This window comes from Ochotona princeps, chromosome 24 (genome assembly GCF_030435755.1).
Source record: "Ochotona princeps isolate mOchPri1 chromosome 24, mOchPri1.hap1, whole genome shotgun sequence".
NCBI lineage: Eukaryota > Metazoa > Chordata > Mammalia > Lagomorpha > Ochotonidae > Ochotona > Ochotona princeps.
The window spans coordinates 33,140,688-33,159,700 of NC_080855.1; the positions used below are offsets into that span (position 1 = coordinate 33,140,688).

Consider the following 19,013-nt stretch of genomic DNA (forward strand, 5'->3'; position numbering starts at 1 on the left):
GGATGGGAACTGGAGCATCCAGGACACCAACTGGTGCCCATATGGGATCCCGATGCGTGCAAGGCGAGTACCCAGCCACTAGGACAGCATACTGGGCCCTTAAAAAATATTTTTTATAACACTTAGAATTAAAGAGTTTGAGAGACAGAAAGGGAGAAGCAGGAATCAATCTTCCATTCTCTGATTCCATCCCTAAATTGCCTCAATGGCTGGGGCTGGACCTTTGTGAAGCTATGAGTCTGGAATTCCATCTGGTCTCTCACGTGGATGCAGGGTCCCAGCACTTGGCAGGGAGCTGGATTGGAAGTGGAGCACTCATGTGAGATACTGGCAATGTTGGAATCATGGCTTAACTCACTATGCCACAACACTAGCATCTGTTTTCTCTATTATTTGCTGTGTGTCTTAAGTTATTTGTTCTACTTTTGAATCTTCAGTAGTAGATACAGTAGTACATGCAGTTGTGGTTACACATTCCTGTTGAATAGTGTTAGCCACATCTCACAAGTATTAATAGTGAAATTTTTATAAAACATTGCAGTGACTTATTTCCATAGTCAGTTTAATTGCTGACATATTTGATAACATCTTACAGTTTCTATTTCTGTGAATTCTTTTTTTTTTTTTTAAGATTTATTTATTTTTATTACAAAGTCAGATATACAGAGAGGAGGAGAGACAGAGAGAAAGATCTTCCACCCAATGATTCACTCCCCAAGTGAGCGCAACGGCTGGTGCTGTGCTAATCCGAAGCCAGGAACCAGGAACCTATTCCAGGTCTCCCACACGGGTGCAAGGTCCCAAAGCTTTGGGCCGTCCTCGACTGCTTTCCCAGGCCACAAGCAGGGAGCTGGATGGGAACTGGAGCAGCCGAGATTAGAACTGGCGTCCATACGGGATCCCGGGGCGTTCAAGGTGAGGATTTTAGCTGCTAGGCCATGGCGCCGGGCCCAAATTCTTTAGTTAGTATTATTTTCCTCCGTTGTTGCCTTGGATTATTCAGGCATCTTTTAATATTATTTCACCCCCCTCCCATTCTCCTCCTCCATTACTTATTCAGTTATATTCATTTACTTTTAGTCACTATACCATGCTTTCTTGGCTTTAATTAAAGTCTAATATTAATTACTAGTTTTATCACATGTCTGTTAGTGTGTGAATCTTGGAATGTTTGTGTCTCATTTTATACTGTTATGTTTTTGGTTTACTATTGCCATTTATTTTCATCTTTCATTATGTATGAGTTATCCGCACAAGGCATTGATACTGTTTCATATAGTTATGTCCATCTAGTTGTTTTCCTGTTTTTCCTTTCTGATTTTATTCCCTGCTTCTTTGCAGTATTTCTGTCTAGAATCCTATTTCCTTCGCCTGAAGATCTTCTCACAGAGTAGGGCTGCTCGTGAGCAAATTCAACTTTCATTCATCTGGAAATGGAAACAGAAAATTAGCCTTCATTTTAGATGAGGTTTAGGCTTGAATGTAGAATTGTAGGTCCATTACAGAGTTGTCATTAGTATTACTTTAAATACTGCTCCTGGCCTGTTCTCTATTTCTGGTGATGACAAAGTGGAGCATCTGATTGTAGAAAAAGGTAACTAGGTTGAAGTTATTAAAGTGGGCACTGATGTGTGGCCTCAAACATAAAAGAGGAGTTGGAGAGGACGAAGGACCGTAAGCCAGGAGCTACACTGCATCGTTGAAGGAAGACGGTGTGCAGGTGTGACTGCGATTATGAGGTTGGTGGGGGGGCAGGCAGCTGTGAAGCTGGCAGCTGGGGCATGTCTATTTGTGTTGAAATGTGCCTCCAGGGAGCTGCAGATTTTGCAAGAGGGACAGTCATGCAATCGAAACATGAAAGAGAAAGCGGGTGTTTTCCTTTTTGGCCCTGCCTGTGAGACCAAAAACTCTCTCCTTTTGAGATGACTGCACAGAAATCCATGGTCTTAAAGAAGAACCGAAGAAGAGGTTGTTTTTGTTTAATTTGTTTTGTTTTAGATTTGTTCATTTTCTTGTTTGAAAAGCAAATTTTTTTTTTCACTTAAAATTTTTTTAAGATTTATTTTGTTGAAAAAGCAGCTCAGATTTACAGAGAAAAGGAGAGACAGAGATTAAGATCTTCCACCCACTGGCTCACTGCTCCAAAGGCCACAGTGGCCAGAGCTGAACCCATCAGAAACTAGGAGCCAGGAGCTTCTTCCAGGTCTCTTCTGAGTGCAGAGTCCCAAAGCTTTGGGCCATCCTCCACTGCTTCCCAGTCCGTAAGTAGGGAGCCAGTTCTCATCCCGGCTGCCCCACTTCCCATCCAGCTTGCGGCTTGTGGCCTGGGAAAGCAGCAGAGGACGGCCCAAAGCCTTGGGACCCTGCACCCATGGGAGGCCTAGAAGAAGCTCCTGGCTTCGGATCAGCTCAACTCTGGCCATTGTGTCCACTTGGGGAATGAATCTGTGGATGGAAGATTTTCCTCTCTGTCTCTCCTCCTCTCTGTATATCTGCCTTTCCATGAAAAGTAAAATAAATCTTTTTTAAAAAAGCTAATCAGGTCGTTAGAGGCACTCCAATGTCAGTATGAGTATTATTTTTTTAAAAAGAAAATGCTTGATCCTTTCATTTCCCATCTTTTTTTTTTTTTTTTTAAGGTGAAAGCTTACAGAATTGATCTCAACCTTCTTGTTTAATATTAGGATGTTACTCTAAACACAACTTTTACAACTTTTTGATACATGTGTTATCTTTTAGAAAGTTGCTTAATTTCCAGAGTTGGGCATTTTCCAGATATATTTCCAGCTAATTACATAAGTTCAGGGAATATATTTTGTGTGATTTCAGTTATTTTAAATTTGTTGAATTTATTTATATATATTTATCTTGGTGAGTATTCCACACACTGGAAGTATTCCACAAATGTAAGATCTAACTGCTCTAATCGGGCTTATTAAATCCTTTCTGGTTTTCTGTCTACCTTTTTCAATTACTAGTAAGAATTGTATTTAAATCCCCAAGTACTTTTGTGGATTCCTTTCTCCTTTCAGTTCAGGGTTTTTGTTGTAGTCAGTCAGCTAGTCAGTTCTTTTTTTTTATTTTTAATTTTTCTTTACACAGAGAGAGACAGGGAGCTTCTATTCACTGGTTTACTCCTCAGATGCCCACAACAGCTGGGACTGGTCCAGGCCGAGAGCAGGAGCCCAGAGTTCCCTCTCTGCTTCCCAAGCCTCCCGGGGTAGCCGTTAGAAGAAAGGTGGGTTCAAAGCAGAGCCAAAAATGTCCAAGTACTTGGGCCCCTGCATCTAAGATAGAGCTCATTCCTCACTGTTGTGTTTTTGTTATTTCTTTCAAGATTCATTTATTTATTACTTTGAATGATAGAGTTACAGAAGGCGAGGGAATATTGCGGGAGAGGGAGACCCAGAGAGAGATCTTCCATCCGCTGGTTTACTCTGCAGATGATCACAACAGGGTCCAAAGGCTTAGCCATCCTCCGCTACTTTCCCAGGCCACAAGTAGGAAGACGGGAAGTGCAGCAGCCGGGGCAGGAGGCAGTACCCATAGAGGGATCCAGTGCTTGAAGGGGGTGGGCTAAGCGATTGAGCCATTGTTGTAGGCCCTGATTAATTATTTTATTTTTTTTTTTAAGATTTTTATTTGAAAGGGATCTTTACAGAGGCAGAAGGAGAGATGGAGAGGTCTGGCATCCACTGGTTCATTCCCCAAGTGGTTGCAATGTCTGGAACTGGGCCCAGCCAAAGCCAGGAGCCAGGCTTCTTTTGGGTCTCCCATGTAGGCCCAAGGACCTGGGCCATCCTCTGCTACTGCTGCTTTCCCAGGCATGTTAGCAGGGAGCTGGATCAGGAAGTGGAGCAACCGTGACACAAACCAGCACCCTTATTGGATGCCAGAACCGCAGGCAGAGGCTAAGCTTGCTATGCTATGTCACTAGCCCCCATCTTCCTTTTTTAAGGTTGAACAATCTTAAATATTTTAAAGAAATATTTTAAAGAAAAAAAAAAAGAGGTCTATCTACCGTTTTGTTGTTTTGTTTCAAGTTCCATATTTCCCCTCAGGTGTCATTGTCCTTCAGTGTAAAGAATTTGGACTATAATTTCTTTTATTGCAAATATGCTGGTAATATGTTCAAGTTTTCCTGGTTTTGAAATTGCCTTCAGTTTTCCACGATCCCTTTTCAACACCTTAAAAATTTACCTGCATGTTTCTGATATAAAATTATCAGGCCTTCAAGCTACTGTTTGTTTCCATTTAATGTATCATTATTCTCTAGATGCCTTCAGAAGTATTTAACTTTTGATTGCTTTGTTTTGTTTTTTAGATTTATTATATTTGTATTGGAAAAGCAGAGAAAAAGAGGGACAGAAAGATCTTCCATCCATTGGTTCACTCTCCAAGTGGCTGCAACAGCTGGGGCTCAGCCAATCTGAAGCCAAAAACCAGGAGCTTCCTTTGGGACTGCCACGTGGGTACAGGGTCCCAAGCCTTTGGGCCATCCTCCACTGCTTTCCCAGGCCACAGGCAGGAAGCTGGATGGGAAGTGGGACAGCTGGGATACAAACCAGCACCCGTATGGGATCCTGATGCATGCAAGACAAGGATTTAACCACTAGGCTATTGTGCCAGGCCCAAACTTTGATTTTTGTTTTAATAGTTCGTGTCTCTGGGCAAGGTTTTGAGTGAAGTAGCTTCACATTTCACTGAGTTTTTCTGAACCTAGACATATTTCTATTTAGCTAAATTGGGGAGTGTTTAGTCATTATTTTCACAAACACGGTGTCTTTTTTGTTGTGTTAGATCTTTTCATGTTATCTACAGGTCCCTGTGCTCAGGCTTTTCCCCAGGGTAGTCTTCTTCAGGGTAGTCTCTCAGGTGTCGCTGCTTTTCCCAGGCCATTATCAGGTGGTGAGTCGGGAGTGGAGCAGCGGGCACACACACCAGCACCATATGGGATGTCAGCATCGCAGGTGGCAGTCACCTGCTGGGCCACGCACTTCCCCTCTTTGGGTTCTTCAGTACTTTCTTCCGTTGCTTCCGTCTCTCCAGTCATCTGTCCTTCCCGTCCTTGTTAGAGCTGTCTTAGTCTGACTCTGTTCATTCTAGCATCTGTGTCCTTTCACGGCTCACCTCTGTTCATTGTTTTTTTCCCTTGAGAATTGGTCACATTTTCCTGGTTCTTTCATGTCTTTTTTTTTTTTTTTTTTTTTTTTTTTAGTGTGTTTAAGACTTGTGTTAATTCTCACACAATTGGGGCTCTCCAGCTGTCTTCTGGATATTTTTTTCCCCAGTTTCTGACTTGCAGGGGTCCCGTTCCCTGTCCCCCTTTGAAGAAAGACAGGTTTTTCCCAGATGATTCCAACCACCCTCATAGTTGGCACAGTTCCCCGTGCTGGAAGCCACGAGAGAGAAGAAGAAAACAAGGCTTCTCTCCAAGCCTGGGGGTGCGTGGACCTCACTGCTCATTTTTCGGGAAAAGAGTCAGATTTGTCCTCATAGTTGTAAGCACTTGAATTGCCACCACCAAGGGGCGTTCCAGAACGCTTGCTAGGTCTGACGATATAGAAGGAAAAAGAAATTCATTTTCTGCCACACTTGCACTACATGAAATACCTCTGTGACTGCAGATACGTAAATTTACACGCGCGCACACACATACACACACTCACACGGAGTCCTTCAGCAGTGGACAGCATTTCAGTTCTGACACAGTTTACCTGCATGTCCCATAGATCGACCCTTAGTCACCCCACTTCACATGCCAGCTGCAAATCCCACTTTGTTTCCCTGTACGTCTGAGCAGCAAGCTGTGGGGAAAGGAGCGCTGAGCTTCCGGGCCTCTGGGCTCGCCACCCTCCAAGAAGCTCTCTGAACCATGTCCTGTTAGAATTTTGTGGCAGTCCCTTTCCACGGGCACCACTGATGAAGTCATTGGCTGCTGCTGATGCACTTGACTTTCAGCCTGTCTCCATTCCCTGAAGGTTGACAAGCGGCGCGGCGTCTCACCATCTGCCAGTTTACCAGCTGCCAGAGAAACACTATTGCTTTGGAGTTTGCAAGGATTTTTGCAGCTGTGTGTCAAGCAACTGGACACAAACCAAGTGTTTATTTCACAATATCATACTGAGCTTCAAGTACGGTCAAGAGAGAAAGAAATAGGAAAACAAACTGCCACTAAGTCTAAACTCATCTGCCCTCCACACAAAAAAGCCATTAACCTGAGGGCAAGGTGTAAGTTGTGTTGAAGGAAGGAAGCAGTTTTATTTCGAGGGCTGATAAGCCAAACGAATGATTGGGCTTGCCACCCCAAAGGCACCATCTTGCCTATGTCTTACAGGTCAGTTTTTAAGAAAGATTTACTTGTTTTTCTTAATTATTTATTTATTTACTTATTTTTATTGGAAAGGCAAACATACGGAGAGGAGGAGAGACAAAGATCTTCCATCCACTGGTTCACTCCCCAAGTGGCCACAACAGCCGGAGCTGAGCCAATCCGATGCCAGGAGCCAGGAACCTCCTCCAGGTCTCCCATGTGGATGCTGGGTCTCAAAGCTTTAGGCCATCCTTCAGTGCTTTCTCAGGCCGTAGGCAGGGAGCTGGAAGGAAGGTGGAGCAGCCAGGATGCAAGGATGCAAACCAGTACCCTTATGGACTCCCACGTGTGCAAGATTAGGACTTCAGCCATTAGGCTACGTATCAGGTTCCAAGACTTACTTTTGAAAGGCAGAGTTCTATGGACAGAGATCTTCCATTCACTCGTTTACTGCTCGAATTGTTACGTATCTGGGTCTGTGCCTGGCCAAAACCCCGTGCCCAGAGTTTCTTGGTCTCCACGGAGATACAAGGGGCCCAAGAACTTGAGACATCTGCTGCTTTCCCAGGTGCATTATCAGAGAGCTGAATTGGAAATGAAATAGCCAGATCTTGAACCAATACCCATACGGGATGCTGACACTGCAGGTGTTGGCTTAACCCACTGTGCCGCAATGCTGGCCCAGGATCAGGTCCAGGTGGCAGATAAAAGGTAGGGAGTAAGATTGAGAGGTCATAGATTACCACAGATACCTAGGTGCCAACCAGGAGTTAAGATGGGTGATGAAACTGTCTTTGGTTGGTTGACCTGGGAGATCTGTTCAAGCTGCTGTAAATTCGTAACAGAGCAATCATTGCTTCTGTATATAGCTCCTTGTTTTCTCCAGTGAAGTGAGCAAATGAGGGCCCATTTGCAGAAACCTCAAGCTGCAAGCAAAGTTGCTGTGGTGACTAACATGTCTGCGTGCAGTCTGTCCAAAGGGTAGAGTAGTGAAGGACACATAGACCAAGTGTGAAAGCAGAGATGGCAGGCTTCTTCACCACATTGCAAAATATGACTGGCTTTTGCTCATCAACTCATGAATCCTTTTTTTCTTAGATTTTCCCAGAATAGGATTTTTGGTTTTTGGTTTTTTGATTGACTTTCCACCTAAGCCGTTCTGCAGCTTTGACCACCTTGGAGTCAAAGAAGAAGTTATCCTTGAAGGTTACCCAAGTTTTAGCTGCAGTCGGTGGAAGGGAGCAGCTACGGTGGGCATTTTCTGTTTTATCCAGCACTGAAATTAACCTTCCAGAGAGCAGCAGCTTTGGTCTTACAATTAAATAGACAGAGAAGGAACATGAGTGAGACAGACCTACGTAGACAAACACCACCGACACAGAAAGGTGCCAGTGGTAGACATAGGTGATTTTCTCTCCTTGTATCAGAAAATGTAATATCCTGTAACAAAGCAAGGTGCTGTCTATAAAAGGACCAAAGAATAAGAGCCCTCAGATAGGATAATGGTTGTTGGTCTGTTCCTACTCATGAACTATAAAAGCAGTTTTTATTGGACTTTTAGAAATTGCAATTTGCAAAACACAGGCTCACACGGGTCTAAATGAGTACTCCAGAAAAGGTCAGGAAAAGTGGGAGTTTACACAGGCAGGCAGTGCATAGAGATGAAGTACCTTTGTGGGGGACTTGCCTTGAAGTTGAGAAAGGACAGAGGCTATGTGCTAGAGACCCTGTGAGCCACAGGAGGTGGAGAAGAGAATGTATATACCTGGTGAAAATGTCCACAAGCTGCTATGCAGCTGTAGTCTCCAGGCACGGTGCGGCTGTCTGTTCTCGTACCAAAGCTCACATGCCCCGGAGCTGCCATGAGCCCTCCCTATCAGTGAGTTTGATAAATGAATTTAATAGAAGACCGGAAAGAATATGCCATGCTTATTTAGAAAGTGAAGGAAAAGAGGAAAGGGATGGGAGCATCGAAAACAGTAAGAAAAAGTTGAATCTGCTTAAGAAGTCAGACTTCTGGCTGATGATCTGTGAAGGTTTTCTGGTATAGAAGGAAAAGTCGTTTCCACATGGCAGACCTGCCAAAGGATCTTTACAACAAAGGAGCCAAGACCCCCACCAAAGCACATCCTTTGTGAAATGTTAGGCCACCAGGATTAGAAGGAAGCTTCTCAGGGAGGGAAAAAAATGCAAATGTCAGAACAGCATCAGAGGTTTGAAGCACCAATTCTGAAAGCAAGAAAGGTGAAAAATTCTGAGGGGGTAAGCCCGGCACAGTAGCCTAGCAGCTAAAGTTCTCATGTTGCATGCGCTGGGATCCCATAGGGGCGCCTGTTCTAATCCCAGTAACCCTACTTCAGATCCAGCTCCCTGCCTGTGACCTGGAAAAGCAGTTGAGAACGGCCCAAAGCCTTGGGACCCTGCACCCATGTGGGAGACCCAGAAGAGGCTCCTGGCTTTGGATCGGCTCAGCTCCAGCTGTTGTGGGCACTTAGAGAATGAATCATTGGATGGAATAATTCCCGTCTGTCTCTCCTCTCTATATATCGGACTTTCCAATAAAAAAAAAAAATCTTTAGAAAATATATTAATACATTTCTGTAATAAGTAAAAAATGCAATGATGTTTTTCTTTTCCTATATGTTGAGTTTGTTTAGTTATATAAATAACTTTCCCCCATATTTTTTTTACTTATTTTTATTGGAAAGTCAGATATGCAGAGAGGAGGAGAGACAGAGAGGAAGATCTTCCATCCGCTGATTCACTCCCCAAATGTATTAATGTATTTGAAAGACTTAAAAAGCAGAGCTCCCATCCACTGTTTCAGTAGGTGGGGTTACTCCGAATAACGGTGGCAGGAGCCCAAGGGCTTGTCCTCACTGGCTGTTTCCAGGGTCTGCATCAACAGGAAGCTTTCTTCGGAACTGTGGCAGGTTATTGAACTGAAGTACAGGACATAAATGTCTTAATAGACAGCTTTTTATTTAGAATTACTTAATTTTATTTGGAAGGAAAATTTACAAAGAGAGAGATCATGCGTCTGCTGGTTCACTCCCCAGTGGCCACAATGTCCAGCTCTAAGCTGGTCCAAAGCTGGGAGCCAGGAATGTATTCCAGGTCTCCCACATGGGTTGCAGGAGCCCAAGCACTTAGGCCATCTGCTGCTGCTTTCCCAGGTATACTAGCAAGGAACTGGATTGGAAGTGGACTTCCAATGTGGAAGTCAAAACTTGAACTGGCAACCATATAAGATGCCAGCACCACAGGCTGAAGGTTAGCCTGCTTTATACAGTTCATTAATAGCAAGTTGGATCAGAAACCGAGCAGCTGTATTTGAACTTGCCTGACTCAAGTCCTGCCTCTAATTCTGATCCAGCTTCCTGCTCTTTAAGTACCCTGGGAGGCCATAGGTGTGGATTATACTTGGGTCCCTGCCACCCATGATGGAGACCAATTTGGAGTTTTCAAAGATGTATTTACTGGTAAGAGTTACAGAGAGAGGAGGTGGTAGAGGGGGTAAGAGAGAGAAATAGAGAGATAGAAAGAGACTATCTCCCTTCCTCTGGTTCATTTTCCAAATGGTCACAATAGCCAGAGCTGGACCAGGCCAAAACTAGGAGCTTCTGTCAGGTCCCCCAAGCACTTGGACCATCCACTGCTGCTTTTCCCAGGCCGTTATCAGGGGCTGGATCAGAAGAGGGACAACGAGGCCACAAACTGGCCCCTCTACTGTTTATTAACAAATTTGTAGGACTCATTTATGAAACGGAGATAACGATGTTACTCAATTAGCAGGATGTTATCGGAAATATGTTAATATTAAATAGATTCTTCTAAGTTTTAAATTTAATTTAAAATAGTTTGCTAAGATAATCTTACTGTTAGCAAAGCTGAATTTTTTGCCATGTCTAGTAGATTTCATACTGCTAACCAACTTTGTAAGACAACTAAGTTTTATTTCTGTGGTTTACGTATTATTTAGGTGACACAACACATACCTGTTTTGCTTTTGAGTGGACTTGCTAACAGACCATGCAACTTTGTCAGGTTGAAAATGTTGGAATGGTGGTAACATTTTATAACAGTGTAACTTTAGAGCGTTGCCTTCACCAGACCAGTGACTTTCTGAATTCCCCCAGCCCTGGGCACCCAGCTTCTTGCATGTAGTTGGGGAAGGATGGTTGATGGGCGAGGACACAGAACATAGCTGGGAGGAGGGAGGAGGGAGGGGGTGGGCTGAGGATAGGGTGGCTCAAGTAAATCCATTTGTCAAAGTTACACAGCTAAGGTTTGTACATCAGGTGCATCTAAATTTTTCTTTCAGAAAAAAAAATTAATCCTAAGTGTTGTATTGAATAGGGTTGGAGCTGAAACCAGAGGCACAATTATGGAAGCTGAGTGCGTGGGGCTACAGTGGTGGCTCACTTTGTGGGGGTGCGTCAGTTGAAACTTTGCAATATTCTACCCTACTATATTAAAGTCTCTGAAGGTAATATTAGAATTGGCAAATCAAGAAATAGCAGTGTAAGCAAGTAATATATAAATGTAGAGGTAAAGGAGTGAAAACCAGTGATCAAATGAAGATCAGAATTGAGCATGAGGATAGTGGGAGTAGAGGCGTCTGGATGGCTTTTGGTATTCTTTTGAATCCTTAACATTTATTCCTTTGATAAAATAATGTATTCACCTTGTGGATTGCTGCGTTGTTTTCAAGGAAAATATTCACATCATGCTTTGTGAATAATTAGGCATAGACCAATGTTTTGAATATATAAAAATTCAGTATACCCATGATGCTTTTGGCAATATACCCAGTTATCTCCATCGCTAAAGGCAGTGACTTGAATTTGAATTCATCCTTCAGATGAGAAGTTTGATCACATGGAAGTTTCTCTCTCTCTCTCTCTCCCTGCTGCCTCGCCAACCTCTGCCCCATTTCCCTGCAACTGAATCCTGCACTGTAGCCAGGCGTGATCTCATGTTCAAAACGTCTTTTATTACAATTAGAATAAGAGTCAACTCTTTATCATGGACTAAAGACAAGGCCCTGCATAATTTAAGTGACTGGCCTTCGGCCTGCCTCTAGCTAACCTCCCCTGTCCGTGACCTTGATGACCCTCTGCACATTCAGAACCTCTGTGTTCTTGATCCTAAGACTGGCTCCTTCTCATTCAGGGTTTGAATGAGAAGTTTCCTTCCTGCCTGTCTAGCTGGCGTAGCTTCTCTGCACCTTCTTGGTCCTGAGCGCTGGGCCTCGGGGCGGAAGAGACAGCATCATTTGAGAAATGCCACAGACACCCCAAAGGAAGCCCCGTGTTTTAGCAAGACCCAAGGGGGATTGTGCTTTTCAGTCTCCGGGAGTGCTGGCGAGGACCATCGCTCCTGATTTCCCTGTGTGTCTGTGAATAGACTTGTTCTGTCCTTTTCACTTCTTTTTTCAACCTGCATACTGCTATATGTCCCTCAATAAAAGCTGTTTGGCTTGTTCACTCCAGGATCCTCAGCAACCCAGCACAAAGCCTGCACCTAGTACCTGCTCAGTAAGTGTTTACTGAGCCAACAGATACATGAATATAATGAAGTTTTATGTTCTATGCAATATGTAGCTCTGAACAATGAAAGTCTTTACAGCCCTCCCCTGCTTGTAAAATCGGAGTTAATAAAAATCACTTTTAATTGTTGTTTTCAGGCAGTTTGCAGAACCAAAGTTTAATTTTCTTACTTTCCAGTTGACGTCACACCGTCGCCGTGGGTATTTAGAGAGCATTCATTCATAATGAAGTTATCTTCAGAGATTTCTTTTTTATGGAAGTGAACATAAATTTGTATCAGATTTTCTTAAATTGGATTTAGTAGTCTTATTTTAAATAGAAAAATAGAATTCCAAAAATATGCAAAATATGAAGTTAGTTACAGTTAAAAGTTGATGGGGCATAGATGACCAAATTTCTACTTTTCAGATAAGATTCTATGAAAGATATGTAGTTGATAATATTAACTCTTAATTCTGTTTTTTTTATGAACGTTTTCAAAGCTTCTCTGGCGGTTCCCAGGAAATGTTTTCTAATGCATGGCCTGTTGTGATTTGTTGAGAAACAGCTTTCCAGCCTATCACTTTGAATGAAAAACCCAGGCAGTTTACATCAGTGACTTGCACCTGGGATCATTTTACCCTCCCCCCCCCCCCCCCGGGGAGTGGCTAAAGACAGTTTTAGTAATAGTCACACTGGGTACGAGGGAGTGCAGCTAGCAGTCAGGAGCAGCGCCAAGTCCCCTGTCATCACAGAGAGCCCCCTACCAGAAGAGCTGTCCAGCCTAGAATGGTGGTAGTGCCCCTGCTGTGAGGCCTCCGGTCTGCAACCACTACTTCCATCAGCTACTTCTTACGTACAAATATAGAGAGAAAATGGTCAGTTAGATTTACATGGATATTATTGGCAGTTTGCAACATGTTCATTTTAGATCATTATACAAATCTCCTGACTAACATTTCAGTAAAAGAACATTTCAGACATTTGTCAACATAGTTGATCTTAGAAATTGGATGACATTTTCAAATAACTTTCTATTTTCGAAAATAGGGAAACTCAAATGTAGGGTTACTGGTTTTCCTTATTTTACAGATGGGGTCGAGGATTTGGTCTTTTGGGTTCCATTTTTGGAAAAGATGGTGTATTAAACCAGCCAAACAGTATCTTTGGACTTATATTTTATATACTACAGTTATTACTTGGTAAGTATTTAAACAGCAATACAAAAAATTAAGTTTGTTCTATTCCATTTAGTGCTTTGTGCCTTTGCCCTACAGTATGTCTTTGTATTAAACACATGTTAATGATAGAACCTCTAGTGTGTAGCACATGTGTGTGTTGTGAAAACTTGGTTCATTGAGATTTTTATAATACTAATGTTGAATTTACTGTCAGTTGTTTAATTATGGATATTAAGAGCGTCTCATGATATTCAGAAAAAATCTCTCTCAAGGAAGTTATCGCTCCCATCCTCCCTGGAGCCTCTTTATTTTATAGATTGAGGCTATTTTAAAATATCATGTATTAGGAAAACATTAACAGTAAACCACATTCATAATCCCATCATTTTACGTATTCACTTTGTCCATTGTCTTCTGCTTCTTTTAAATTGATGTTAATACTATTATTCCATTGAGACACAGAGATCTTCCATGTGCTAGCTCAGTCCCCAACTACCAGCACGGCCGGGACCCAGCAAGTTAGAAGCCTGGAGGCTAGAAGTCATGCTAGTTCTTCGCTGAGGGTAGCAGGGAGCCAGGCACCTGTCGTCACCTGCGCACCTGGAGCAGAAGGGAGGGAGCCAGGACCCCCTCGAGCAGCAGCCTAACAGCTGCACCAAACACCAACCCAAGTATAGTTATTTTTTTTTTTAAGATTTTTTTATTGTTATTGGAAAGCCGGATATACAGAGAGGAGGAGAGACAGAGAGGAAGATCTTCCATCCAATGATTCACTCCCCAAGTGACAGCAACGGGCCGGTACGCGCCGATTTGAAGCTGGGAACCTGGAACCCCTTCTGGGTCTCCCACACGGGTGCAGGGTCCCAAAGCTTTGGGCCGTCCTAGACTGCTTTTCCAGGCCACAAGCAGGGAGCTGGATGGGAAGTGGAGCTGCCGGGATTAGAACCGGCGCCCATATGGGATCCCGGGGCTTTCAAGGCGAGGACTTTAGCCGCTAGGCCACGCCGCCGGGCCCGTTATTTATTTATTTTTTTTAATCTTAATTTTATGTTTATTTGAGAAACAAAGGGAGAAATCTTCCATCCCCATCGATTCACTCCTCAGATGCTCGCAGCAACCAGGGTAGGCTGGGGCCTAAGTCAGGAACCTGGAATTTAATCGGAGTCTCCTGCAGGGGTGTCAGGAACCCAAGTGCTTGGGCTGCCACCTGCCTCCTAAGGGGTAACTTTCTAGGCATAGGGTTATAATGAGACAAAGGTCAGATATTTTTTATGGGCTTTTAATATGAATTACCAGATCATTTTCTCACCCGACCTCATAGTTTTCTGTTTCCTAAAACTTCATCAGTGTTCAGTTGTGAAAGTGTTTTCTGTGAAATTTCTAAAACTTACATATTAGTAGCTGTTATTTTGATTTCACTGTTTTAAGTTCCTTTTATTGATAGTTTATTTGGTATGATCCTGCTAATGGCCCATTTTCATTTTTTTTTTAAGATTTATTTTTTATTATTGGAAAGGCATATTTACAGAGAGAGGAAGAGACAGAAAGATCTTCCATCCACTGTTTCACTCCCCAGACGGCTGCAATAGCCAGAGCTAAGCTGATCAAAAGCCAGGAGTCAGGAGCCTCTTCCGGGTCTCCCAAGTGGGTACAGGGTTCCAAGGCTTTGAGCCGTCCTCTGCTGCTTTCCCAGGCCATCATGAGGGAATTGGATGGGAAGTGGAGCAGCTAGGATTAGAACCAGTGCCCATGTGGGATGCTGGCACTTACAAGCAGAGACTGATCAGTTGAGCTATTGTGCCAGGCCCCATTTTTATGTATCTTATGAACATGTCCTCATTCTTAATCCTTTTTTGCTTTTTGTGAATTTTTATTATATGAACTTAGGCTTTTTCATTAAATCCATGTATTTTTGCCTTTATAATGAAAGCTTCACTGTTTTATTGTCAGTGAGCTCCTCTGTGATTTGATTGATTAAAAATACATGTTTCGCTTTTCTATTTGAAGTTGATTCGTTGTGAGGCAAGTTGTGAATCTGATTGTTTCTCGGTAGTCCTGTCAGGTTTGACCATTCTCTTATCTACATGTTCATCCACGGAGATGCAGAGATGCACACGCAAGGATACAGCACAGCACTATTTAACACAGCCTAGCAGTGGGTCACAGCTGGGTGCATGTCAGGGATGGTGTATATCCATTCAAGGAGACCAAACATCTATGTGTAGATCCTGGAATGAATCAGGCATCATTTAGTGAGAATAAAACATAGGTAGATACATTGTTGTGTATATACGAGTAAATGTACAGACAAGGGTCTTTGGTGGGGAGAAATGTTACTTTGGTTTCTTGCATTTCTAAACAGTAATATAGAGTGTAATGCAAGACAGCAGTTGGTTTTCTCCTAATAGGAAAGAGCTTTAAAAAGCCTGTGACTGTATTAAGCTTGGGAACTAACAGATGATGCAGTCATTTCTGTGTCTGCTGTTCATTTGTTACTTTCATGAATACATATTTTTTTTTTTTCCAATCACATTTTCTGAAGCTTTGTTGTAGACCATCACATGCTGTTATAGTGTCAGTGTCTTTGTTGTTGGACACACATTGTAACTCATCCAACACTGTGTTCCAAAGTGCGTTCTCTTCACTGCCTTCCAGGCTGCTGACATGGCACTTTGAACTTTCCCACAGTTCAAGAGTTCAGAAGGAACCACAAGCCAGCGACACGTCTATCCAGCTCCTCCCTTTGCCCCAGTTTTCTGTACCCTTTATCCCCCGACCAGTAGCCTGTTGTTTTTAGCTTCCTCGTGTATATAAAAGAAGATACAAATGTATGATCTTAATTTTTCTCTTTTCTTAACTATGAAGGGCAGATGCTGTCCACCTGCCGTACTGCCTGTGTGTCCCTGCCCGGTCATCCTCCCATGTCCGTGCATCCAGGGTCTTGAGTCTTCATTCACAGCTGAAGTTAGCCCCATTGCATGAAGGTGCTGTCATTTAGTGGCAGTGCGTCCATCTTCCATTCCACTGGGAAAATGTCCCCAAGTCACAAATACCTAGTCGCATTGTGATCACATTTAGCCATCAGCTGGCATTTCTAGGGCATTGGCCATGTTGCCCGCTAGCTCACTTCATTGTGCTTTGGATTAATTCACTTAATTTTCACCGCAGTCTTCCAGGGAAAAAGTGTGATTGTTATCCCAGTTTTAGAGTTGAGGAAACAGATGTGGAGAAAGCAAAGAATGTTCACATGTCAATGTGAAACTAACCTTAGTAGGTAAAATTGAGGTGACAGCATTAACCATTTTTTTTTTCAAGTTGTAAATGTTTAGTTTGGGTAAGATTAACAAACTTTTTCCTAAGAGACTGCGGCAGTTCCTTAACTGCGCCCTGCAGCAGCCATAAGCCTTATGTAAATGAGGCTGGCTGGATTTCAGTTAAGCTTTACCAACAGAAACAGGTGTCTGGCCAGATTTTCCAGTCACTGACACAAGTAATTCAGCGGCATCTTGATCTTGAAGAGCCTTTGAAAGCATTGTCTGGTTTGGAGTGGTCCCATGGCCAAGTCCAGCGTTTGTGGCTGTGCCCCGGCTCTGAGGCCCCTCCTCCTTTTTGCCAACAGACCCCAGTATTTTAGCTCCTTCAGTGACTTCTCGAAGAGTGTTGTCACCTGTTCTTATCTTGTGCTGCTGTGCCTCAGCTCCTGGACGGGAAGGTGATTTAAAATGTTCTCCATTTTCTCCACTTGGAAAGAAATGCACGCGTTTTCTATGTTGTTGGTCACAGGAAATTACCACACAGTGCATGTGAGGATAGTCCAGAATTTGGGCAGTTATTTTGGTCTTGGAAACCTGGGCCCTTTTTTCTTGATCAGAGCTGAGCCACGAGAGACCAAAGAGCCAAGTGTTGTTTCCTCTTTCCAATGAGGGGAGCGAGTTCTGAAAGGATTATCAAGCTTTTTTTTTCCCCCCACTTCTGCAGCAGTATGTTGGTATCAGTCATGTTCCATGAAGCATTTTCGATCCATCTGACCTTGTTTGAGGAGGTCATTTGCTTTCCACAGGTGGGAGACCTGCAGTGGAAAGGCCAGGCCAGGCCAGGGCTTCTCCGCGTGTGTGCAGCTCCAGCTCCTTGACTCCTTAGGAGAGTTGACACTGTTGGTCTTTCCAGTCAGCTTCATTGCTTAACATGATTGTGAAACCTCATATTTTCTTGGTACACGTTGTCCCTAGTTTATGAAATATTGATACACCAGTGGCATTGCGGCTATCACACTGGTATCCCGTCTGCATGGTCAACCTGCATAATCTTACCCGACTGCTACCCGACGAGGCCAGTAGTTTTTGTCCTCAGACTTCAGAGCTTCGCACTCAGGTGACTGTTCAAACACTGCCACAGATCACGAAATGTTATTTTGTAACTCGGATGTGTTCTCTGCAGCGTCAAGGCCTGATTGAGCCCAGTGTGTGTGTGTCTCTGTCTTACAGGCATGACAGCGAGTGCGGTGGCGGCCTTGATCCTCATGACATCCTCCATCGTGTCTGTGGTAGGGTCGTTGTACCTGGCCTATATTCTGTACTTTGTGCTGAAGGAGTTTTGCATCCTCTGCGTCACTACCTATGTGCTGAACTTCATCCTTCTTATCATCAACTACAAACGACTAGTTTACTTGAATGAGGCCTGGAAGCGACAGCTGCAGCCCAAGCAGGACTGACGATGGCCTCGATGAACTCCTGACTGACCGGCTCAAGTCCCTTTTGTCCCATTAAGTTTATTTTGCGGCATTTTTTTTTTTTTCTTTTGGATTCTTCACAACAGACACTTTCCCTGAGAATCTTAAACTGATTTTTTAAAATCCTGTAAATTAGAAGGGGCCCTAGCTATTCTCTGTGTCGATCTTCGTTTTAAATGTGGATACAAAAAAAAAAAAAAAAAAAGAATATGCCAAGCCAATCAAAGACAAGCTTTAACTTTACTTTGAAGATGTTTCTGAAATAATAAAATGTAACCCTAGCCCCATGCCCTCAACTGTAAAGTGAGCAACCATTGCTAGTAATCCTTTAATGTGTATAAATTCAATTTCAGGTATAACAGATGTGATCATGACATGAAACTATTTTAGAATAGATGCTGTATTAAATATTGCCATGTTTACAATATGTACTATGTTTTTAGCTGATGGATTTAAACATGTAGGTTCAACTAGAATCCATTTTTTGTGATATTTGTAAATAAAGGTAGAAATATTGGATGCATCCCCGCAGAACTTCCTGTACGGTTTAGTTGAAGTATAGCGATGAAGTGAATTCAGCTCAGTGTTGACTGATGAAGTAGTGAAAAAGTGGTAAGCCCCAACAGAGCCTCTCGTGGAAGACGCTGGCAGCCTCGGGTGCAGCGGCGACACCAGGAACCTTAACGTGGTTGGTTTCCTCTCATCTCCATCCTCTGCAAGAAGAAACTGAATTTGATCATTCAAGTCAAGTTTGTGTTAAGGCATAAAACTGGATGAATTCTAACACCTTACACAGAATGAGTTGTGTGACCAGACCTTCCAAGTCCAAGGCCTTCGGGACACTGATGTAGGAAGTGGGTATATTTCTTTGGAGAAAAAAACTGGAAATATTCAAATGGCATTTTCAAGTGAAGCCTCTTAAGAGTAGTTGAATTTTCACAGATATTTCTTCTTCATGTTGGTGCCAGTCAACCCAACAGTGTTCGGACTTGGAAGTAGCCAGTATAAGCCCATTGCTCGAGGCGGATTGCCTTACAGTCACGTCATGGTGTTGTCCTTGTTTCTTTCTGCACTAACTAGATCTCTGGTTTGTTTGAGTCAGATAGTGGATCTGTGAGCTTTAGGGCTGACACGCTGCTCAGTTTACTTAATCGGGAGAAATACTACTGGTACAAACAGAAGTAAAATATGCTCTTTCTGTAACTACAACAGATGCAGTCCGAATTTTTAACAATGATTTGAATAAACCCCAGTGAAAT

The 19,013-nt window shown here is 43.1% G+C and overlaps 1 protein-coding gene across 2 annotated transcripts in view; it reads left to right on the top strand.

The window, feature by feature from the left end:
- Nucleotides 1-18,412, top strand: part of VKORC1L1 (vitamin K epoxide reductase complex subunit 1 like 1) — a 58,910-nt gene extending 40,498 nt beyond the window's left edge. Inside the window, exons 2-3 of one of the 2 annotated variants that reach the window (XM_004599402.3) lie at nucleotides 12,937-13,046; nucleotides 17,510-18,412. In XM_004599402.3, coding sequence (XP_004599459.2) covers nucleotides 12,937-13,046; nucleotides 17,510-17,736 — 337 coding nt within the window. In that variant the 3' untranslated portion in view covers nucleotides 17,737-18,412. The remainder of the gene's footprint in view (nucleotides 1-12,936; nucleotides 13,047-17,509) is intronic. The other variant, XM_004599403.3, reaches the window with a different exon arrangement.
- Nucleotides 18,413-19,013: the final 601 nt, after the last annotated feature.